The sequence below is a fragment of the Triplophysa rosa genome, linkage group LG16, assembly GCF_024868665.1.
Source record: "Triplophysa rosa linkage group LG16, Trosa_1v2, whole genome shotgun sequence".
NCBI lineage: Eukaryota > Metazoa > Chordata > Actinopteri > Cypriniformes > Nemacheilidae > Triplophysa > Triplophysa rosa.
The window spans coordinates 3832532-3856514 of NC_079905.1; the positions used below are offsets into that span (position 1 = coordinate 3832532).

A 23983-nucleotide genomic window follows, 5' to 3' on the forward strand; every position below is an offset into this window, starting at 1 on the left:
TGCACATGCGCAGAGAAGACTGCTTTCTTGGGCGATGAAAGCTATTGATTACACGGATTTCTTGCGCTTGTTATCGTTTTAGTTATGTAACGTGTTTTATTTTCCTGAATTCCAATATCGAACCAATGCAACCAACACAAGCAGGAAATCGGATCGCATTATTTAAGAAGATAATCTGGGCGAAAAACCATCTGGTTTATTTCTGCGTTGGCGCGATGCTTTGCGGAACACGTGATCTTTCCATCCAATCATGGCGCTGCAACGTTAGTCATCGTCTTCTTTGTTCTGGATTTATTAACGATGTTGACTGATTATTCGTTTACAGTTTATGGATTATTTAAAACAGAGTCTTTGATCGCTAGGGAATGTTGTTGGTGTGTGATGCTTTTCAAAAAGGCGACGTGTTTCTCGAAATCTTGTTTAAAACGGGTTTTCAAGCGATACGAGCAGTTGTGTGTGTGTGTCACATGACTCACCCTGCCCCCACTTCGATCCAATGAATGGGGAAGAAGAAGTCGGACATGTTTGAGGGTAATGTGCTGAATAAAGAAACGTGGCCGAAGACAAGAAGGAAAAACAGGATTTTTTTAAAACAATGAGGAATTCGATATTTTTTGTTTTTCCTTTTTATTTCATGTAATCTGGATAGAGGTATATGGAAGGAGACCTGTATTTTTAAGACAATTCTTATTATTGTTTGTCGTTGTTTAAACCAAATTTAAATGAGACAGTTTTATTTAAATAACTTACAGATAAACACATCTGGCCGATTTAGTGTGTTTTTTGTCTTCTAACAATCTGTGACATTGTTTCATAGCTGTAACCTTGGCAGTGGGGGATGGGTGACAGTATAGTTACTAAAAATCTGTTGTCCCAGGCGATTTTAAATTTCAAAACTTTTAAATGTTGTTTGTTTTAACGTTAGGTGACTTTTCAGACAGCTTATGTTTGTTCATCGTTTTAGAAGGGAAGTCTTATGTAGTTCAGCCGTTTACTGAAATGATGTAACCTGTGTAATTAAAAATGTCGACGAGATCAGTTAATATTGATAGTTGCCGCATTAAATAAAAACTTAATAAGGCAAACAGACGTATTTGAGTTCTGTGGATCGTTTTGGTGGTTAGATTTCGGTTGTGGCCTAAAATGTTGTACTATTCTAGAACTTTCGATTGAGAATGTGATTACTATTTATCGTGTAATAATTTGTCTTTTGGTTAATTATACGTGTTCTGGTTCATATTGTAGTAGTGTGTAATATATTTAATCACCGAAATTCGTCGTTTGAAGGAACAAAGTTGCTGCGTCATTTAATGGCGGACACTCCTTGTAGGCCATGTTGAATCGACAGAGAAAGTGAAGGGCGTCGAGCACTGTTTATGTGTTTGAATACTATTACAGGCTTTACTATTTTTTATTTACCACGATGCGTTTTAAGATTGTGTTGTTTTAATTGCACAATATTACACCGTTTTTGTGTTAGATGTCGTCGTGTTTTCCCTGTAGTTTTTCGGGACGTGTCAATATTACAAGTTTTTGTTTAACAACTATTAGTTTAATTGAAGTTTTGTAGTTTTATTTTAGGAATTCGAGGAGCAGAGTGTAAAACGAAGTGAGCTCTGTGTGTGCGTGTGCAGCGTTTGCCTCATGCGCGTGACCAATCGGCTAAACCAATGGCGTGTTTCCAACTTGCCCTGGGTGATCGCGCCTTAGTTTTGGTGGACCAATCAGTGAAGCTTGTTAGAGTTACGTTGACGTAACAGAAACCCCTGAGAAACGTAATGTTTGTTTTCCGATCCTTGCGTGTTTAAAACTACTCTCAAAAACATTTGATTGTATGATTGTCTCATATCTGGAACGATAATAGTTCATGTATAAATGCTGTTCCCTGCGAAAATCCACGAATTGTTCTGAAAGTACTCTAAAGGCGTGGCCTATTTGACGGACGTCTAGAGTGGCCTGTAGGAAATGCGTGGGGGTGTACTTTGGCATTACATCAGCCAATGGAGTCGTCGTTGGGTTTATAAAAAGTCGGGCGGAGCCTTAGCGTCGCCATTTCATTGTAGCTGTGAGCTGGATGATAGAGGAAGTCTGAAAAACAAGGCCGCGAAACTCGGATATTCGAACGAAACCGGTTAATAAACTGAATCCGGATCCATCCCGATGGAGACGGCCATTAGCCCGCCCTTTGACAGGTACCGGTTGGAGTAAATGGCATTACTCTTGTTCTGTGAACGAAAATGTTGGAATATTGTTATTATTTGGCATCTTTCGGAATTATTTCGTTTTAATCAGTTGTAATCTGTTGCAAAACAAAGAGGGAAATACCGGACTATTTGCACTACATTGTTTTCCTTTCCGATGGCAGTAGTACTGGAGACTTTTATTTTTGCAGCGTCAGTTTGCTATTGGTCTTCAAAGTTGTATAAAGTGCAATTTTAACGAGCATCTGGTCGCGTGCACAGCGCAGGCGCATTCTCACTCTGAGAGGCAGTTCGATGACGTTTCTTTGTCAATGTTTTTAACTATCGGGTTGAAACGTTACCGCTCATTTTTGTCTTTTGTGTTACTAGGACTGTAAAACTGACTGTAATCCCGTCTGAAAGCTTAGCTAAAGTGCTAACGGTAATTTAGCAAGCCTGGCTAATTCTATCAGTATCTAGTAACTTTAATCATAGGGAGTGTTTACATGGATTAACGGATATTTGTTTTGGGGTAGGGGATAGTCAAGTATTTGAAAGCCATTGCATTTATAAAAAAGATTCTTAAGTCGTGTTTTTATAGGGTAACGTTACTGTAACCATGTGGATCAACAGTGACACTTATAAAATGTTGCATAACGTAAATTGTTATAAAAACGCTAACGTTACGTTTATTTTTAAACTTTTTGTTATCACTACTGTGGTATTAATACGTAGATATTGGATTTAAGTTCGGTCGTAGCGTTAGATATTTATTGGCGGGATTCCATGGTTACGGAAACTACACAAAGATTTATCGAGTTTAATTTATTTTAATTTATTTTTTTGTATTTGAGACGTTAATGTGTCATGCATGGTGATGACAGTAGTTCGTATTAAATGCTATAAATTACCCTGAAACTCGCCATACCCTGAAACTAGTCCCGTGTTATTGCGCTTCCGTTTCACCACGTGGAGTTTGTCAACATTTTGCACGCGGCTCCATCAGTGTTGAGCCTGTGTGATCAGATCAGAGCGGCTTTTCATGGTGACTGCCATTGATTTGTGAAATCTATTAGTAATTCACTGAATAATATGTGGAGTTGTTTCCTTGTGGTTGCTTAGTAACCCATGTAGTTACCAAACGATCGACTTGAACTCTGCCTCTTGCCCCCTCCCAACCAGACTACAGTAGTTGGGACAATGTAATCAGACCCACATTATGAGAGAGGGAATCCATGTTTAATTTATGCTAACATTTTGTTTTTACAGTGTTTTCTTACTTTCCAAACATTGTTTGTATTCCAGATATTTTGCCCTAATAAAATAACACGTTTTCAATGTCAATGCTGTGAGCTTGTATCATTCAGCACTAGTTTCTGTTAAACGTTTTGTCCTTTGTTTCTTGATTAGGTAAATGTTTAATGTCTTGGATTTATAGTGTGAGGTGTGTCATGAAAGTTAAATAATATTAAAACAAGTTTCAAACTGTAACATTTGAAGCATTTTGGCTAAATTACTTTCTTGCTTCTGAACATCTGAAGAAGGTGTGCAACATTTTACAAGAAAAGCGAAATGACATCAAGTATATACTCTAGTAGCCTGTACTTTGCACTCAATTTACTAGCATTACATCACCATCTGCTAAAAAATCAACTAAAAAGAATTGTGATATACATTTTGGACTGTTCATCGAGCAATAGAATACAGAACTATTTGCATTTTGCAGAGAATGCCTAAGATAAACCACTGAAGGTAAGTTTTAGGTAGGGAATTTGACATTTGTCATTGTTAGATAAACCAACAATGACAATTTATCTGACATTATTATAAAAAGCGAATGCGACATGCAACATTTACACCAATTTATGGAAGCAGTGCAGATATACTTTCTGACATGGGCAATGTCAAGTAATAAACCTGAGGCAAGGCCATTTCATCTGGGATTTATATTACGTATACATGTTTTGCAATATTTATAATATTTTAGCATTGGTGTAACTAATACAATGTTAAGGTAAATATGGGTAAAATAAAGGTTTTTAAAAATGATCCATAATGATGCCTGAGAGGCATGTCAAATCAAAAACTTGAGTGGGTTAGTACAGTAGTATTAGTTTAACTGGGTTAGTGTTTCCTACTTTCTTCAAATGGCAAAATAATCATCTGGTTACAGTAACTCGTAAACGTGATTTGGAATTATGTCATGAATGACAAGGGCAAAGGTTAGGAATAATATTTGGTTTGTAATGCAAATTATTTGCACTGTAGGCCAGACTCATTGGTTAATACTTGATTGTCCAATCTGTGTTAATAGGTCAATTTAAAACCCACCCCCAGTTTCCAGTTGGACTGTGGTACATCCGCTTGGTATGTGTTATTTAGCGTAACCCAAGCCCAGGCAAATAAACTGCTGATAGGGCAGTTATAAATACATATTGGTACATGAAGACACAGTTAGTCAGAGTTTGATTGATGACCTGATCCCATTTATTATAGTCTTTATAGACACTGGAACCTTTCCTTTCCTTATCTCTGGTATGTTTTTAGTAACGAATCAGTTATTATGTCTGCAGTAAAACACAAAATATTTGATAGTCTCTCTGTATATTTGCATCTTTAGTTTTTTCTGCTCTCCAATATGCTCTACACAGCCCTGTTCCCTCATCAAACTCATTCCTGTTCTCCACAGCTCTTTGGGCGGGAACGACGGCATGCAGGGGGCCATAATGATGGATCAGGCCGTCTCCGGCCCTGGCAAGCGCATCCGCAAGCCGTCGTTGCTGTATGAAGGTTTTGAAGGGCCTGCTCTGCCCCATGCACCTCCATCCGGACCCCCCCAACCCCCCGTACGGGACATCAATCGACCGGGCCGCATGACCAACCAGCTGCAGTTCCTTCAGAAGGCTTTAGTTAAGACACTGTGGAGGCATCACTTCGCCTGGCCTTTCCACGAACCAGTGGATGCCTCCAAGCTCAACCTCCCAGTGAGTTTTTATATTTTAGAATAAATTGGTTCAAGATTTTGAGACCTTGAGACTTTTCCAAGCTAACAAGCACCAACAGGGTGTTTTGAAGTGAAGCGTGATATTTAATGTCTTTCACTATTTTTCTGGATTGTAATACAACACGTAATGAGTCAAAAGACAAGCCTGGACTTAACTTTGAAACTTGTTCTCTTATCTCATTCAGGATTACTATAAAATCATTAAACAGCCAATGGACATGGGCACCATCAAGAAAAGATTGGAGAACAATTATTACCGCAGTGCCGGCGAGTGCATGCAGGATTTCAACACCATGTTCACCAACTGCTACATCTACAACAAGGTCAGTTTTGTTCATTTCTTCCAAAGATCTTAGCCTTGATGTTTTTAAGGATAGTTTATCTGTTGAGTTGCACAGATTTGCAGACCTAAGTGCACACCTCATTTACATCTAAAGCGTACCACATGGTCTAAAAGTGGCTTTGCTTATCGTCTCATAGCCGACCGATGACATCGTCCTGATGGCTCAGTCTCTGGAGAAGGCTTTCCTGCAGAAGGTGGCCCAGATGCCCCAAGAGGAAGAAGAGATTCCCTCAGCTGCCCCCAGAGGCAAACCAGGCAAACCCCCAAGAGGCCGCAAATCAGGTACGAATAGAAATTTTCCAAATTGCTGGTATTTAGATGCTGTTTGTTTGTCCTGATCCAAATGTTTATGCATTTATTTTCCGTCTCTTTGCCATAGGTGGAGTAACAACAGCTCATCAAGTTCCTGCTATATCATCGGTGTCCCAGTCAACCTACTCCCCACCCACTCCTGACACCCCAGACTCAGTCCTCTCCACTCCGCCGCAGACGCTAATAGCAAAGACTCTGGCCCGCCAGCACAGCACCCCCGCACTGCTGGGCCTGCCCCCTACCCAGCCTACTGCTAAGGTAAGGACAAAGAACCACATTTATTTATATAAAAATGCTACAGAATACCTAGTTAAGATACACTTTTCGTTTACCACCATTTTTCTCTTTCCATAGAAAAAGGGTGTCAAACGCAAGGCAGACACCACCACCCCCACCACCACAGGCATGCCCCTCACCATGGGCGTGGGTGGCATGGGTCTCGGCATGGGCGGAGGCGACTCCCCTCTTACCCTCTCTACTTTAGGGGCTGACCCTGACCCTAAACAGGGCCTGTCTCTTGGCATGGGCCACACCGGAGGCCTGGTCGGAGACAACGCTCTGCCAAGACGTGGAGGCAGTGGCAGGCCAATCAAGCCACCACGGAAAGACCTGCCTGACTCCCAGCACGCACACCAACCGGTGCGGCGCGGGAAACTGAGCCAGCAGCTTCGATACTGCAGCGGGATTCTCAAAGAGCTGCTGTCCAAGAAACACGCAGCCTACGCCTGGCCCTTCTACAAGCCGGTGGACGCTACAACACTGGGACTTCATGACTATCATGATATTATCAAGTATCCCATGGATCTGAGCACAATAAAGGTGTGTGCCACTTGGTTTATTTGGGTATACCAACCACAGAATGATACCAAGTACAGCACCATTGACTTGAGCCGGTCCTAACCAAATGTCCATGTCTCTGTCTGTCCGCAGAGGAAAATGGATCACCGAGAGTACAGGGATGCGCTTCAGTTTGCCGCTGACATCAGGCTAATGTTCTCAAACTGTTACAAGTACAATCCTCCAGATCACGATGTGGTGGCCATGGCACGAAAATTACAGGTGCAGATGCGTGGCTTTCTCTTCTTTGTATCTACTGTAGCCTGATGTGTCACGTTGCCATTCAAAATTATATTATTGTTACGATTTATACAATGAAAAAGTGTTTATAATCATATTCCATGTACATCTGCTTTTGCGATTAAAGTTTCCATCCTTGCAGAGATTTAACATGGTAACAGATTACAAATTATATCCGGATTCAGTTCTAGAAATAGTTTTAAACTGATCCACAGATGTGTGTTATGTTTCACTTCTGTTCACGAGAAATGTCACCTGACTCTTAAAAAGAAGCTTTAGAGCGAAAGTGAAGTGTATCAGGATATTTGGATTTATCTTGCAAAGATATTTCTTGTGCGGTGTAGACAGCTTTCACTCAAATTCTTGTTTGAGCGTGTAAGGCCTACATTAACTATGATGTAATGTGATAAAAAACATTACACAAAATATTTTAATGCTAGTTCTATTGGTTGTTCTGATTACAGATTAGTATGAATCTACAAGTATTGTTACATGTTTTCATCAAACGTGTTTTCTTCAGGATGTCTTCGAGTTTAGCTTCGCCAAGATGCCCGACGAGCCCCTGGAGTCCCTCGCACCTGCGTCCCTAGGCGGCGGATTGGGCGGTCGCTCCTCTTCCTCCTCCTCATCCTCTTCGTCATCAGAGAGCGACATAAGCAGCGAGAGTGAGAGCAGCCTGAGCTCCGACAGCGAGGAGGAGAGAGCGCATCGCCTGGCCCAGCTTCAAGAGCAGGTGTGTACACGATTGAAGCTCAAAGACAGTAGTTGAATGTTTACGGAGAGGTGCAGTAACCTTGGGTTTGAAAATGGCATGAAAACTCACTAACTCATTCATCTGCAGCTGAAGGCGGTGCATGAGCAGCTGGCCGCGCTGTCCTCCACCCCCATCATCAAACCCAAGAAGAAGAAAGAAAAGAAGGACAAGAAGAAAAAGAAGAAGCCCGAGAAACATAAGCGAGGCAGGAGCACGATGGACGATGAGGCCATCATCCGGCCGGCAAAAACGCCAAAGCTCTCAAAGACACCAAAGAGCAGGAGGAATAGCAAATCAGCAGCGTCGTCCACTCAGGGCAAGAAGAGCTCCAATAAAAAGAGCAGCAAGAGCAAGTAAGTTTCTGGAAAGTGTGTAGAATTCAAAGTTCTGAAGCTTTGCAGGTGCCTATTGCCTGAGAATCCTTTTCATTTTTATAGCTGATTTTTTCATGTTTCCTCCAGATCCTCAAAGAAATCTGCCTTCAATGCCCAACCCGTGAGCCACGGTGGTCTTACTCCCCACTATGACTCAGAAGAAGAGGAAGAGACCAGTCCTATGAGCTACGACGAGAAACGACAACTCAGCCTTGACATCAATAAGTTACCGGGCGAGAAACTGGGTCGCGTGGTGCACATCATCCAGTCGCGAGAGCCCTCGCTGCGTGACACCAACCCAGAGGAGATCGAGATCGACTTTGAGATGCTCAAACCATCCACGCTACGCGAGCTGGAGAGATACGTCATGATGTGTTTACGAAAGAAGCCGCGGAAACCATTTGGTACATACACATCTTGATTGAAATATTCTTTGTTTACGCAGTCATTGGAGTACATTTGTTCTAACGCAGCTGATGTCCACTTAAAAACACCCACAATACAATGTTTAGCCCCACCCATCCCATGTGAAAGATGAGGTAACGCGCACAGTTTCTGCCAATCTCATATTAATCTTGAGTGCCTATACAGTACTATTGCGTACTTTGTATCTTCGAAGAGTATTTAGTTTGATCAAATTTATAAAAGAGAGATACAGCTGTACGATTATTTCAGGAAAAACACGAGCTGCTGGAGGTGTGCGGGGGGGGCGGAACTACAGCATGGGCGCACAATACATCATCGCATTATCCCTTTGTGTTGTTTACATTATGCACGTATGCGACGATGGCCAACAAAACAGACATATGACTTAGCTTGACTTACCGCGTGCGGTTCATGTCCGGCATCTTTTAGCGCTGGGACTGTGCCTTCTATCAGTTTCAAACGATCTCCAAATTCAGCGTTATATCCACCGTTTATATACAATTCATCACTGAAATGTAGTGAGCAAACAAACACAGCTAAACTTCCGTCAGCCGAGTGAAGCATTGATGGCCGTGCTCTCTCACGCTGGCTGGTTGATGTTTGAAAAAAAAACTTTTCCGAAACCTGTACGAACCCTGGCGGAGTGAACCACAGAAATACTATGTCATATGTTAAACTCATTTTTTGACATGTTTAGCTTGCGAAGCCAGCACGTTTAACAGTAAAGAAGTCCGAATGCAGGAAATAGCTTGTTATCCAGCTCACCCCAAGAATGAAAATTCTGTCATCATTTACTCGCCCTCGATGTGTTCCAGATCTGTATAAATTTCTTTGTTCTGATGAACACAGAGAAAGATATTTGGAAGAATACTTGTAACCAAACAGTTCTTGGCCACCATAGTAGGAAAAATTGCTTCTTTGTAATTGCATAAATTTCCGTTCTGTTGAACACAAAAGAAGATATTTTGTAGACTGTAGGAAAGCAAACCGTTCTGGGGCACTTTTGACTACCATTGTCATTTTTCCTGAGTAAATGATGACAGAATTTTTATTTTTGGTTGAACTGTCCCTTTAATAAACACTCCACAGGTAGACTGTCATTTGACCTTTGCCCTTCCTGTGAACAATGCTGTTCTTTCATTCGTCGCTTAGATGTTGACAACCGCTAGAGTCACACCCCATGTGACTGCGTTCAATTGTTTAACCTTTTAACTGATATTGTTTGTAAAGATGGCAAGCATGGTTTGTTTGGTGGTTGTATCTTAGATCTGAATATTAGTTTTTGACCAGTATAGAGAGAAAAGTAGAAAACATAAATATTTTACAAAACTATTAAGTTGTTTTGTACTTGGATAATTTTTAAACCGTTAAAGTCTATACTAGTTCCATATGAACACAGAAAGATAATTGGAAGAATGCTTGTAACCAAACGGTACAATTGCAGGAGTTCCAGTTAAAACATCAGGATGACCTTAAAAGTGGTATGGGATATAGAAATGAATGATGTCTGTACTGTACTGTTGTTGTTGTTGGATGACTAGTGGACGGTCCTGATGAATGTCTTATGAAAATGTTTGTCTTGTGTTTTCCAGTGGGAACCAAAAGCACTGCAGGTAAAACTCGTGAGGAGATAACTTTAGAGAAGAAGCTGGAGCTGGAGAAAAGACTGCAGGACGTCAGCGGACAGCTCAACTGCAATAAAAAAACACAGAAAACCAAAGGTAAGAACTGAAACGTATGAACTTGTAGCTATCATCTTTAGATCACGCACGTCAATATGGTGGCTGAATAAATAGAATATGCATGTGTATTAACACGAGTCAGCCAAATATTTCTCTTTGGTTTTCCCTATTTAAGCAAAGTGCTGCAAGTGTATGATTGGTAATAGCTGCACAATGATGTCACTTGTATCGAGTGAACTGTCTTGGCTCAATCAATGCAAAATGGACTAACATCCCTTTCTTTTCTCTGTTTCAGTGGAGAAGCCCACTGGGGTGGAATCTCATGCTGTGGCTTCTCGCCTCAGCGCTAGCAGTTCCAGTTCAGACTCATCTTCCTCATCCTCATCTTCCTCATCCTCTGACACCAGTGAATCTGATTCAGACTGAACCAATTACAAACGCTCATGTCGAAATGCACTCCATCCCAGAAACGGAGGGAAGTTAACGGAACGAAGAGCATTTATCGCATTAAGCATTGGGAGGGTGAATGCAAAAGAATTCTGGGAACTATTGGACAGAGACGTGACTGATAAATAAGGCTTCGTTGTCTCATTTGGGACTCGTTTCCGTTAGTCCATTCTTGTGTATATAAATGTACATAGATATAAATATCTATTTTTTCTTTTATAAAGAAGAATTTTAAGGAATTCCCTGATAGGGAAAACAAAAGATCTTGACTTTGTTTTTTTTTTTGCTTTTGTGAATTTTTTCTCCCTCTTTTCGTTTGACCTCTTGGTTGTTTGTCCTAAAGAAAACAAAAGGCTCGGAGAGGAGACTGCTGTCACTTTTGTTTGCATGAGCGAGTACGTGTGACGTATACACGCATGCACGTACGTGGATGTGTTGAAGCTTGGTTGTACATTTGAATGAACCTTCTAAGCGTTAGTGAAAACAGAGCTCCACCTATTCAAATGCCATCTGTATACCCAGAAGTCAGGAGAATAATGCCAGCCATCTCTTGAGTGGCAATGCTAGCTTTATTGGCGTCTTAACACTTGAATCTTATCACTTCACCATCCAGCCTGCTTTATCCGGTCAGAATCCCCATGAGCAAAATTTTATATCTCACATAAAATACAGAATCATGGTCTGCATTCAGCTGAGCATATGCATCTCTAGATACATAATTTATTTTTTGTTTCTTATGTGGTTCCGATCACAAGAGTTTTTGAGAATAAGATGCACTATTAGAGGTACAGCTGCTTAAATGGGTGTGAATTTGAATTACTCTTGTAAATCTTGGCTGTTTTGTTTGTGTGCTTTTTATTTGCCCAGAGAATTAATGCACAATTTATGAGTTCTGCAAAGCAATCCAAACCTGAAATTCAGGACATGGTTTTAAAGAAAAAGTTTCAGCATCTTACAAGATACGGTTACACAACAAGACTTTAATTTTTTATTTCTCCACAAGAATTTGTACATATATAACAGTCTTGCAGCTTGTATCCGTTAATATGACCCATGTTGTTTTTCTTTGTGTCTTTCTGGTTTAAAACTACTTATTAGTGTTGTGGCTGGTTGTTTCCACAGCTAATATGGTTTTGTTTTTCCAAGAGTACAACAGCAAACATACAAACAGAAAGAAACCTGAAGTTACTAGCATCATCTCAACAGATGCTTTGTGTCACCATAATTCTCATCTGAAACATTTCACATGAATAAAGAGGATGAGATGTTCTTAAACTCTTTTGGCTGACTGTCTTCACTTATTAAACTACAATAAAACTTTACAAGTCAATGAAATACTCAATAGGTTGAAAACAAATGATGTCAAATAATAAATATAGAAATGTTTCTTTCGATCAATCGGTAGAGCATTACATTAGCAGAGCAAAGGTTGTGGGTTTGATTTCTATGGAACAGATCTTTGGATGGCACATATTTGGATAACATTGTATAATATTCAGTGTAATGTCTTTTATATTAACCTATAAAAATACTTTGCATACTGAGCTGTTCAGCTTTTCAATCTCTAGCTACATCAGTAGGTGGCAGTAGTGTTTTTTTAAATTTCATAAAATTATCCAAACATATCCTGCATCCTGTCTGTGGCAGGGTGCAGTGATGAGCTCCATTAATAAATAAATAATAGTGGATGTAGATGTTGTTTGAAATATAACATGCCATTGCAAATAACTACCCCGCCTATTTAAAGGGACAGTTCACCCCAAAATTAAAATTCTGTCATAATTTTCTCACCCTTGAGTTGTTCCAAATCTTTATAAATGTGTTTGTTCTGATGAACACAGAGAAAGATATTTGGAAGAATGCTTATAACCAAACAGTTCTTGGCCACCATTGACTACCATTGTAGGAAAAATTGCTTTATAAATTTCCATGTTCTGTTGAACACAAAAGAAGATATTTTGAAGAATGTAGGAAAGCAAACAGTTCTTTTGACTACTATTGTCTTTTTCCTACTATACCTACAGAATTTTTTGGGGGGGGGTAAACTGTGTGGGGTTTCTTGCAACCGGGCCGTGGACTTTATTGGGTCTCACAGCTGCACATGGACTTGGGAAGTCTTTGCATTTTCCTGTATTTTTTATGAAGGTAAGCTTACTTCAAAAATTCCTGAAGACAGGATTGACTTGTACGGCCAGTATGACACGACCATGGTTTGTCATTTACAAGGACAAACCAGAATTTCAATGTTTTTTAGCTCTCATTTACTTCTGAAATTCAGTGTAGTGGTACTACTAATATTGCTGGTAGCTGTAAGATGCTGTTTTTTGTAAGTTGCTTTGGATAAAAACATTTGTTAAACAATGTAATAAAACATTGTTCTTATGTAAAAATTTCTTGCAAAGAATTATTGTTAGCAATTTATTTAATTTATCTAGCGTAAATACATTAAGGTTCATATTGCTAATCCTTTATGAAATGTAAAATGTAAAATAAATAGCTTTATTATAGTAAAAGTGTAGTAACCATGTTTTTTTTGTGGATTGATTAGCATTTGTTTAGCAACATGGTTAAAATAGGTTACTGCAGCAAAATGATGGTAAAAAATGTAGTTACTATGGTTAAGAAAATAGTACCCAATGTTTTGGCTTTATTTGTAGGAAAACAAATAAGAGATACATGAGCTACTTTCTGATTGTGAATTCATCTGAGAATAACTGTAGTGTTTCCTATCAGAGCTGTATGTCTTCCAGGACATTGATGAATGTGAGTACGGCACAGAAGATCTGTCTGACATGGTTTTACAGTCAAGCTGATCTTCAATCAGAAGCTTCTGTGCATTTATGACTCAAGGCTTGGAAAGTATGTTGGTTTTAATGAGTTAGGGATCAGGAACGCCAAGCGATTCAACAATCAGAAATGGAAGATGGCTCAGCGGCGAGCCGAGCGGGACACCCTGTGCAGAGCCAATGCGAGATACTACATCAACAGCACATCAAGAGAGTGTCAAGAATATTTCCAAATATCTCTCAATCAAATTTAATTTTAAAAGTTATTTTATTTTGTTAAATGCATATACTGACACACATTCAGAGTCAGAATATGTTTAGTCTTTAAAATCACTTTTTTTGCTGGGGTTTGATGAAAACATGGTTATATTTGGCAGATATAATAAAAAAACAGAAATTGTTAACCTTTAGAAAATGTTAATTTAGTTATTCATTGTTTTTGTAATAGTGCCGCCCGATGTTACCGTATGCTCCAACGAGAAGGCTCGCTACGGTCAGCTGACCACACTGGAGTGCCATGTATACAATTTCTATCCCCAAGCAATTAATGTCACATGGCTTATGGACGGATCAGAGGTCACTGAAGACGTGACCTCTACAGAATTCATGGATAATGGGGACTGGAGTTACCAGATCCATTCATACCTGGAACAAGTGCTCCAAAGGGGGGTGAAAGTAAGCTGTCAGGTGGAACAAAGCAGTCTAAAGGAACGTCTCATCGTGCACTGGTTAAACATGAATTGTTGGATTTCTGCAAAAATAACGAATATGTGTTCTTATGTTCTCTGAGGTTGGAATATTCCCCCATGTTCAGACTCGACTCTTCTGGACAGCAGAATCATAAAGTTGCACTTTTTTTCTCACTGGTCTTATTGTGACTCTTTCTGCTGTATACAGAGGTACACACACTTCTGTCATAATGTTCTTAAAGTAATGCAAAAATTGTGATACCAAACCAAATAATTATTTGATTTTGTTTATCTTGCCCCAGGTTTTACCTCCCTTCCTTTCCACCGAGAGCAGTTTTACACAGAAATAATTTTCAATGATGTTTAAGGGTTAAAGCAATGAAGCTGTTTTGTATAAACCCCTAAAATATGTGAACAATTCTGTGCTTCAATATTGTTTGTGATAAAAGTTTGAAAATTACCTGTTTGCTATAATGGTGCATGATTACCTTCACATTTGGTAAAACAGCGGAATCATTTTCTTCATAATTGTAAGTGTTTAGTTTACAATAATATGGACATCCCAACATCCAGATTGAGGTTTGAAGTGACATATAATCGCAGGAAATACCTACAGAGAATAAAATATAACAGCAGTAAAACGATTTATTGACATCAAGTTTTTGTTTCCCCCCAAACTGATAATGTTAAACGATATCAAGTGGAGTGGAAAAGCTGCACGCGGAGAAGAAAACAGCATCTGTATTTACTGAAACCCACAAAAGCGTGTTATCAAGTGCTCTCATTTCAGCGGTGGGTTTGAGTTTCAGAGCACAGGTGCAATGCGGAAATTATTCGCTCACTGATACGTATTACGTACTTAAAGAGCTCTTTGTGTACTGAAAATGACCATTTTCAAGCATTAAATATAACATCATGCTTTATATCAAATACGTGCCTTTGTCTTGTCGCATTGCCCATCTCATGACGTAATCAGTAGAGAGAAACAACGCCGGTATTTTGAATTTATTGCTGCAGCTGTACACTTCTGCCCTCTTTTGGTCAGTTAACGGTATTGACAGTTAAATTAAACAACACCTAATTTTAGCTAACTTGTGTCTTATTTATTTGTGACTATGTATGTCAAATAAAAAAACATGTAAGGTCGTAATTATTACAGAAGCAAAATGAAAACAGAATGTAAATCTACTACAGAGCATGACTAATTTCAAAATACATGTGCAATATCGGCTGTAAGGGTACGACGTCTTTCAAGGATGACAAGAGAGATTAAGCAAGTTTTATTGCCATTAGCCAATTTAGCACTGTTCTTGTACTTTATCCCCCAACAAAAGTGTTAAAAGAGATTTGCATTCTGTACCATTTAAGAAGCCAGAATTAACTTGAGGGAGGCATGTATGAAGCATCAAACACAATACAGTCAATCGTGGATTCAACTCACTTCTCAACTCACTCTTCTTCGCCTACTAATACAATCAAACAAAACAGACAACATATTCTTCAGTGTTAACACTGCGCAAAAGGCATTTTTAACGTTTACAGTGAGTTAAACAATTATTATTGGTCTTCTGGTTCCATCTAGTGGGCACTGTTGGTACTACACTGACGGTACACTGACCGTCATGGCGGCGCCCTCTCGTCTCATATCGAGGTTGACATTAGTGACCGGTGAGTCCTTCTAAAACTCGTCATAATGATTATATATGTAGAATGTACTATACTTACATTTTAAAGATAGAACCATTTGTCGTAGAGCTACTTTCATGTCTTATACAACACGATTAAAACTGCACATGCACAAAAGTCAGAGGGAAAAAATGCGCAGGTCACTTTTAGATTTTAAACCGCGCTATCTTAATATATCACTGCGTGATGTTGTGCATAATGAACATTTGAAGTAGCTTCATTTGTCATTTTTATTCTCAAACGTTATAGAATGCAACCTCGGTTTGCATTGTAACACACTGTAAATATATGGTTATAATGGGATTAGTATTGGTTTTAATGTAAACTATAATGTTCTCTGTGGGTCTCTACTGGTTAGCTTCTGTTGGCGGGATGATATCTGGTAAATGCGAGCCAATGAAACATCAAGAAATAAGAATCAACATTGATTTGCATTGTAACATGCATGCATTTTTGTGGCGTAGTAAATGATTGTAAATGTGTAAGATATTTAGTAAAACACAAACACGTGTTCTGTCCTGTTACGTGTCAGGAGGCGGAAGTGGCATCGGTAGGGCAGTGTGTCAGAGATTTGCCACTGAAGGTGCTTCTGTAGTTGTGGCTGACCGCAATGAGGAATCAGCTAGTCAGACGCTGGAACTCCTGTCACGTGACCACAAAGGACAGGAGCACATGGCCGTGGGGGTGGACGTGTCATCAAAAGACAGTGTGGAGACCTTAGTGTCAAGTATTCAGGTATGACAGACATGTTTCTGAGCTATTCTCACTGTTCAAGGTTATAACGTGGGGGGTATTTCTGGTCAAATAGAGCAGATATAAACAATATTTATATCATTACAGGGCGTTTTGAAATGGTTTATTTTTGTTCTCTTGCAGGGGCGTTATTTCCAGCCGCCCTCGGTGTGCGTGAACGCTGCTGGTATCACTCAAGATGAGTTTCTGCTCAAGATGGAAGAAGAGGATTTTGACAAAGTCATTGGTGTTAATTTGAAGGTGAAACTGACCAGCGTGTAACCAAATGTGGAGCGATGCTGAGTGCTGATATTATTCTGTGGTGTTCTAACTTTTCAACTGTTTTCTGGTCTGTCTGGTGAAAACCATAAGTCCAGTTGCTCATCAAAGTACTGTAATAGCACATCTCTCGTCTCTTCTCAGGGAACTTTTCTTGTGACTCAGGCAGTTTCCAAAGCTCTGGTTTCTGCAGGCGCTCAGAAGGGCTCCATCATCACTGTGGGCAGTATAGTTGGCAAGGTCATCAGTCACTTATTTTTAAGATGAAATGATCTGAAATCAATACAATAGTATTGATTTTAAAACATTTATCGCATGGTGATTTCTAAATGTCTGTGATTGGCTTTAGGTTGGGAATATTGGACAGATAAACTATTCAGCTTCTAAGGCAGGGGTTGAAGGTCTCACAAGGACAGCGGCCAAAGAGCTGAGCAAGTAGGTGACCATTTTACTCGGACATTATTAGAAAATACAATGGTGTGGCTGTATAAATGCTTTTCTCTGGTATGTACTGTATGGTTTTGCTCTTTAGTACATCTTAGTAACAGGCTGTAAAAATGATGGCAATTGTTTTCAACACTGATAACGACTAGATGGCTGTTTCCTATGCAGGGCTTAATTTAGTCCTGGACTAAAGTGCATGTTTGAGTTGTTATATTTGACAATATATTGGTGCCATTGTTTTGTCTCAAATGTTCATTGGTAATGTTTTTTTGTAAGGCATATTTGTTAAAACACCCCTTTGAGTTGAGTTATAATTCTGTCGGTTTTATTCTTTTAGATTTGGTATTCGCTGCAACTGCGTCCTCCCAGGGTTCATCACTACACCTATGACAGATAAAGTACCAGAAAAAGTGATCAGTAAGGTAAATTGCTTTATTATAGATCGTGTATTTATATCTGAAGTTCTCCAATTTGTAAGTCATCTTTCTTGATAGTGATTTCCAGTTTATTTGGATTAAATTGGGTGTTAGCATTATTTTTTGGTTATTTTGTGCAGATCACATCCATTATTCCAGTGGGTAGGATGGGAGAGCCTGCAGGTAATATTTTAGTATAAAAACATACTGTAGTAGCGTGTACCTCGCCAAACAGTCTCCTAATACTTAATTTGATTTATACCAATTAAAGTTAAATATTAAAAATGTCTGTAATAAATAATAACAATATAAATGCGTTGTGAATTATTCACGTTGAGACGTTGTAATAATATTGTCTTGCAGAAGTAGCTGATGCATGTGCATTTTTGGCCTCTGATGACAGTCGCTATATAACAGGAATCAGCATTGAAGTTGCTGGTAAGACGTTTGGTTTCTTGCTGATCCTTTGCAAAATAATAAAACAATTTATAGAAAATGTGTGTGATGTCATTTAGAATTGTGCTGTGCTCATGTTTTCTTTTAACTTAAAGGGATACTTCACCCAAAAATGAAAATTCTGTTATCATTTACTCACCTTCGAGTTGTGCCAAATCTGTGTGCATTTCTTTGTTCTGATGAACACAGAGAAAGATATTTAGAAGAATGCTTATAACCAGACAGATTCCCCCCATTGATTCCCATAGTAGGAAAAATTACTTTATCATTTTTTTGGTTCTGTTGAACACAGAAGACGACATTTTGAAGAATGTAGGACAGCAAACCATTCTGGGGCACTTTTGACTATATTTTCTCCTACTATGGGAGTCAATGGGGGGCAAAATCTGTCTAGTTATAAGCATTCTTCCAAATATCTTTCTCTGTACAGAAACAAAGTAAATGATGACAGAATTTTCATTTTTGTGTGAAGTATCCCTTTAACATTAACTTTTTCTCATATTGGTGCAGGTGGACTTTTCATTGGCTGAACGCAATTTTCCATCATGGTGCCTTTACACCTGTCTAATAATTGTCCTTGAAAAGTTTATTTTTTAATTACTGTATACACATTGTATAAAATGCAACAAATGATATTTGAAAATAAATCTATGATATATTTATATAACTTAAGTGTGGATGTTTATTGTTTTACTGCACTGCAAAAACAATTGTTGACACAGAAGGAAATGCGTTGATGTGTGGTTTAATGTAAATATTTGGACCAAAACAACAGTACAAAACCCAAACAAACAGGACCTTTCAGGAATAGTTTTAGATTTTTGAGGGAAACTTGCTGTATGAATCTCATGGGTTCACGGAGACAGAAGACAACTGTTGTGGGTTCAAGAGAGTTAATAAAATATCAAATATTAGTAAAAGCTCCAAGTGTGACATAATATTAACAGGAAAGTGGAAAATGACAACAAAGGAGTCAAACAGCTCTTTAAATAGATTATATATTACAGAAGAGATTTTAAAACAAGTTTTTAGCACCATAGTTTATAAAGCCAGACGTTTGTCTTGCACAGACCAAAACAATCCCGTCTGTATTGTCTTTGCGAGAAAACCACACAAACAACTTTTAATTCACAAATAATTTTTTATAGCTTTTCATTCCCCTCGTGTTTTAAAAAAGAAACAAAAAATATACATAAAACCAATCATATTTCCCACCCAGCATCAGGTTCGCACCCTCTCACTTTCTGTCCCTTCACCACTGCTGTCTGAATCTCGAGTCGTCTCCACCTGCACCAGCATCACCTGAGCCTCACGCTGCAACTCAGATGCATTGAAATAATCAACGTGTATATCATACAGAGAAGGCAGATATGCTGTCTGGGGTTTTAATTGACATATTTAATAGATTGATGACAAAAACTACAGGAAATAATTACAATGATATACCACATTACTCTGTACTGCAAGTTTTGGTCGTTCTGAGCACCTAGTTGTTTCACAAAATAAATACAATAAAATGATTTCTGTACAAATGGATCTAATGCACTTCAACTCCAGCCTGAACACTGTCTATGTAAAAAGTTTATAAAAAGGAAAACTGGATTGTCAGACAGACAGGAATATATCTACATGTGCCTCATTGTTATGAGGCTGAAGCTATAAAGAGCTCTGTTGTAAAACAATAACCAGCTTTACGTCTTTCACCAGAAATACTCGACTGGTAAGTTGGCACTTGGCAGTGAGTTTTACGGCACAAATTGCAAATTCTGACAGGTTTCATCATTCCATAATAAATGTACAACAATACAATTTAACACTAATAATGGCTTTGACTTTAATTTAATGACAATTTATATAAAAATGGCTTTGTTTCACCTCATGATTGAAATTTTCCTCGCATAGCTTGAATTCCTCAGTTTGAATTGTTGTTATATTCTATGTGAAAATGGGGAGCGGAGCTTTGCACAGGACTATAAAAGTAACGCTCACGTTTGGAGGTAGGAAGAGGAGTGGAAAACGTCAGAAGAGAAGCAGTGAGGAGGGGAGATGGATGTGAGAGGGGGCTGAGACGTGAGGATCTTCCGGTGGATCCCAGCAGTATCTGGACAGGTCAGAAAACACCTTCATGTTCATCGATATCTTCTCTCTTGTCCCTTGAGAACCTTTCGGCAGGGCTCTCTTCTCCTCTGTTGACCACGGCTGGGAGTGTTTTTCCCTGGGCATGTAGTTGTGTGCAACTTTGTTTCACAACATTGTGTTTGTGTGTGTTTACGTACGTGTTCCCACTTCTTAAACCTAACTTCAAATGTCTTTATTAGTGTTGGCAGCACTATATGTGTGTATGTGTGTCTGTGTCTGTGATTGTAATTCTCTTTCCATTAGTGTGTGTGTGTGTGTGTGTTTATCCCAGGAAACAGACAGGTCCTACTTCAAAACCAAATTTCTGATTGTTCTCCCCAAAGTCTGAGATCTTGATGTCCAGCAGAGGAAGTTGTTCCACCTGAGGAGTGTTGACCTCCAGTACTGTCCTGTCGTAACCCTTACGATACTGCAGAGGAAGAGAGTAAAAGAATCATAATGTTGTAAAAGAAGGAAAAAATATCACAGGAATAAATTATGATTAAATATCATTACTAATACATATTATAAATAATACATGAATAAAAATATTACAATATATTACAATATAATAAAATAATATCAAACATTATAGTACATTCATTTAGTATAATATATATAATTATTTTTTATTATGACTATTTTTGTTGCAATTGTATGGTTAAATATTTTTATTATTAAATATTATAATGTCTATATAATAATATAAAATATTTTAGTAAATTAATTTAGTCTAATATTAAATTGTATATTATTATTATTGCTGTTGTTGTTATTTTTTATTATAAATATTATATATTGGAACTAGAGCTGTAAACGTTAAAGCTTTAACGAATGCGTTTAATTTTTTTCAGATTAACGTGTTAAAATATTTAACCCAATTAACGCGGCATCCGTTTATTTGGTCATTCTTTGTCTAGCGTTACATTATATAATCATTATATAACGCGTTCAGTATAGATAGACAGTTTCTAGCTGTGGGACGTGGCACAACGCAACGCGACACCAGTCCGGTCTGGTGAATACAGTCACGGGCTAATCTCTGTCAGACAGCACATCAGTATTAGAGAGGACATATTACAAGATCATGTAAATTACATTTCATGCAGTGTATAATGTTGCCGTGTGTGAATGTAAGCAGTCTGCCAAGATGTAAAGCCAAAGGTGAATGAATAACAATGTTACTGGCTTGGAAAAAAGGGAGTCGACTCTGAAACGACTCACGCAAACGAGTCGTCCCTAGTCCGATTCAGAACCGCCGCGGATTTACGCCACTACATATAGTCCCCGCTACGAAACACTGTAGCTCGTGAGCCTTGTTTGCGGTAGACCAATCACAGCAGACTAGACCATCTGACCAATCACATCAGAGTATGACAGAGTACAAAACCGCACAAGATTATGACAGAAAGGCCGTTTTGTCTAGCATTTTCAAAAGCACAGATCTCAACGTGTTAAATAAAATCCTAAATGAATGCAAAGAGTTGTGAAAATGGGAAAGGGCGTCAGATCGGCGTAGAGCGGCAGCTCTTAAAGGGCATTAATGTTAATCAATGAACCAAAGAAAAGAGGAAATCAATGTGTTTTGTAGTTTTAATTCTGTATTTAATTTAGAATTTAAAAGTGTTTAAACTTGAGAGCTCTCAGTTATACTGTACTTCAATGTTAAATGGCAATAATTAATGTTAAAATAATAATAAAAAAGTTTAATGGAGACATCAGTTGCAGTACTATTATCAGAATGTTGCCTTTCATTCATAAAATGATGCTGTTAAAGAAATCTGCTGTTTCTACATTAATTTGGAGATTAAATGTGAATTTATTAGAATGTAAAAGTATATCTAAAAACACGACTGTTATGTGCGATTAATCGTGATTAATTTTTTCAATTGATTGACAGCACTAATTGGAACTATTTATTTTATTCAAGCAACATAATATACTGCAAACATTTGAATACCTGGTAGGGTTTTAATCCTCAAAACATAATTATAATATTATATAAAATAATGTTCACCAGACTGAGACTTTTCTTCTTTACAACAATAAAACCTTTTTGAGTGGATATGGGACTTAAAGTTGAACCCTGTTATTGAATGTTTTTTGTTCATTTATTTTGTTCGCAATGAGAACTTACAGAGCATCCGTCGATGAGGGCTTTGATGTAGGGACTGCTCTCATAGCTCAGCTCCTCATCATTGGCACCCTGGAAGTGAAGCGCCCTCTGGTAGCCGTTGTCGGCGTTGCGGTCTGCCCAGGCCACTGAACGATGGCAGTGGTAGGTAAGGCTCTGACGGGCCTGGACGCTAAGCAACCGCAAGAATCCCAACTGGACGACACCCACAGGTTCTCCACTCAAGTCTACGTATGTAAACTAAAACACAAAGAATGAATAAATCATTGGGAACACAATACTATAATCTTATATATGTCTAGTCTTTTTTGTTCTAACTGTGATAAATGTCATTTTTGTCATTATTAATTGACTAAGATGTCATTTTACAGAGCTTTTCAGCTGATAAACCCACCTTGTTTCCTTTAGCAAACTGACTGTACCAGGATCCAGGCTTCTCCTTTGACCAAGAGTTCATCTTTACCTGTGAGAGAATTGCCAACACGTTAAACGCCTTGGTTTCAAGTTATTATCATCTGCAAACTACAAACACGAGCAGTGTACTACTTACATTCTCTACTGTTTTGCTGGGATACAAGCACGTCTCTACGTCCGCTGTGAAGTTGCAGAAAACTTTGAAAGAGTCACGAGCACAGCCCTGGTTTGGATCAATCCAATACTCGCCTGAATACAAAAATAAAAACAATAACAATGCCGACTCCTTCTGGATTGGTCACTGAATGTGTCAATCACACATTGAACATCAATCATACCATCTTTCAGTTCCGGTTGGCTGAGGTGGAGGTCCTGGCAGGTGCGGGCCGGGCTTTCGTGTGTTCCCAGTGGGAATCGCAAGCTGTCGATCTCCTGCCGCAGGTAGTTGAGCGAGCCGAAGATCTCCTCCATACCTTCATTACCGGTCAGGAACTCTGTGCCAGCGGTGTCGGCGGCTTCAGCGTCAGTCTCAAACAGCACCTTACTGGCGTCGATGGAACGCTTGGATTTCTGTGGGATATGAATGGGTAACGGCTGGATGACATCACCAGGGGGACCCTGAAGAAAAAGAGTGCATTATAGCTGAAAACAGGAACTCTGGGAATTGATGAGGAGCCAAGGAGAGACTTTAAAGCATATCTCAGCAAAGTTTAACATTTTGCATTTGGATGATTATACTCACAGGTTGTCCTGCTGGTCCTTGGACACCTTTCTCTCCCTTAGGACCAGCTCCACCCTGTACCACAGCCAAACATTTAGCGTTAAAACAATCTATGCATGCGTTGTGTTTACCCATACATATATTTTCCCAACTTTGATAAACATATTACATTGTTTTATGATAAATTCAACTAATAGCACTAATCACATTTCTAGAGATTTGAATTACTCACAGTGGCACCTTTAGGTCCTTTGACACCCCTCGGACCCTGTGAGAAACATCACGTCAGTTTATCAAAATGCATTTGGCTATTTCTGTATTCGAGACAGGCCATGATTTTAGAGAAGTTTTAGCATCATAAATGAAAACGTGTCAGTGCTATGATGTATCTTCAAATTTATTACAAGTTTTACGGAATCGATTGCATTAAAACAATACTTACAGGCACACCAGCTGGACCTCCAGGACCAATAGGTCCAGTTGCACCCGTCATACCCTACAACACATCA

General features: G+C 38.9%; 3 protein-coding genes and 1 pseudogene across 9 annotated transcripts in view; 3 read left to right on the top strand and 1 right to left on the bottom strand.

The window, feature by feature from the left end:
• On the top strand, positions 1–11874 carry brd2a (bromodomain containing 2a). Of its 5 annotated transcripts, none has more exons than XM_057354381.1 (13): positions 1–263; positions 4495–4547; positions 4870–5164; positions 5370–5507; positions 5665–5809; positions 5907–6097; positions 6194–6658; positions 6770–6898; positions 7437–7649; positions 7758–8023; positions 8132–8448; positions 10063–10191; positions 10448–11874. In XM_057354381.1, exons 1-13 carry the CDS (start codon positions 126–128, stop codon positions 10576–10578), a joined length of 2610 nt encoding a protein of 869 aa, XP_057210364.1. In that variant the 5' UTR covers positions 1–125; the 3' UTR covers positions 10579–11874. The 5 variants fall into 5 exon arrangements, with proteins under 5 accessions (XP_057210364.1, XP_057210366.1, XP_057210365.1 ...); XM_057354383.1 differs by having other exon boundaries at positions 2–2192; XM_057354382.1 differs by lacking the exon at positions 4495–4547 and having other exon boundaries at positions 2–2192.
• A 1288-nt stretch (positions 11875–13162) lies between these two features.
• On the top strand, positions 13163–14680 carry LOC130566905 (SLA class II histocompatibility antigen, DQ haplotype D beta chain-like; annotated as a pseudogene).
• A 967-nt stretch (positions 14681–15647) lies between these two features.
• On the top strand, positions 15648–18754 carry hsd17b8 (hydroxysteroid (17-beta) dehydrogenase 8). The gene is made up of 9 exons (XM_057355169.1): positions 15648–15742; positions 16293–16495; positions 16637–16753; positions 16916–17011; positions 17121–17206; positions 17553–17637; positions 17772–17814; positions 17995–18069; positions 18598–18754. Exons 1-9 carry the CDS (start codon positions 15697–15699, stop codon positions 18615–18617), a joined length of 771 nt encoding a protein of 256 aa, XP_057211152.1. The 5' UTR covers positions 15648–15696; the 3' UTR covers positions 18618–18754.
• Positions 18755–18823: 69 nt separating this feature from the next.
• The window catches only part of col11a2 (collagen, type XI, alpha 2), a 32102-nt gene continuing 26942 nt past the window's right edge, over positions 18824–23983 (bottom strand). For all 3 annotated transcript variants that reach the window (XM_057355380.1, XM_057355379.1, XM_057355378.1), the window contains 8 exons: positions 23917–23970; positions 23707–23742; positions 23496–23549; positions 23092–23371; positions 22890–23002; positions 22734–22802; positions 22343–22579; positions 18824–20635 (listed from right to left, as the gene is read on the bottom strand). In XM_057355380.1, the coding sequence (XP_057211363.1) occupies positions 20489–20635; positions 22343–22579; positions 22734–22802; positions 22890–23002; positions 23092–23371; positions 23496–23549; positions 23707–23742; positions 23917–23970 (990 nt within the window). In that variant the 3' untranslated portion in view covers positions 18824–20488. The remainder of the gene's footprint in view (positions 20636–22342; positions 22580–22733; positions 22803–22889; positions 23003–23091; positions 23372–23495; positions 23550–23706; positions 23743–23916; positions 23971–23983) is intronic.

What these genes read in the sequence shown, in the direction of transcription:
- brd2a (XM_057354381.1), top strand. Translation starts at nt 126, where the DNA reads ATGCAACCAACACAAGCAGGAAATCGGATCGCATTATTTAAGAAGATA. An exon ending in GACTGTGGTACATCCGCTTG is followed by an intron (nt 4,548 to 4,869) that starts GTATGTGTTATT and finishes TGTTCTCCACAG; the next exon opens with CTCTTTGGGCGGGAACGACG. An exon ending in AAAAACACAGAAAACCAAAG is followed by an intron (nt 10,192 to 10,447) that starts GTAAGAACTGAA and finishes TCTCTGTTTCAG; the next exon opens with TGGAGAAGCCCACTGGGGTG.
- hsd17b8 (XM_057355169.1), top strand. Translation starts at nt 15,697, where the DNA reads ATGGCGGCGCCCTCTCGTCTCATATCGAGGTTGACATTAGTGACCG. An exon ending in GAGGTTGACATTAGTGACCG is followed by an intron (nt 15,743 to 16,292) that starts GTGAGTCCTTCT and finishes GTTACGTGTCAG; the next exon opens with GAGGCGGAAGTGGCATCGGT. An exon ending in CCTTAGTGTCAAGTATTCAG is followed by an intron (nt 16,496 to 16,636) that starts GTATGACAGACA and finishes GTTCTCTTGCAG; the next exon opens with GGGCGTTATTTCCAGCCGCC.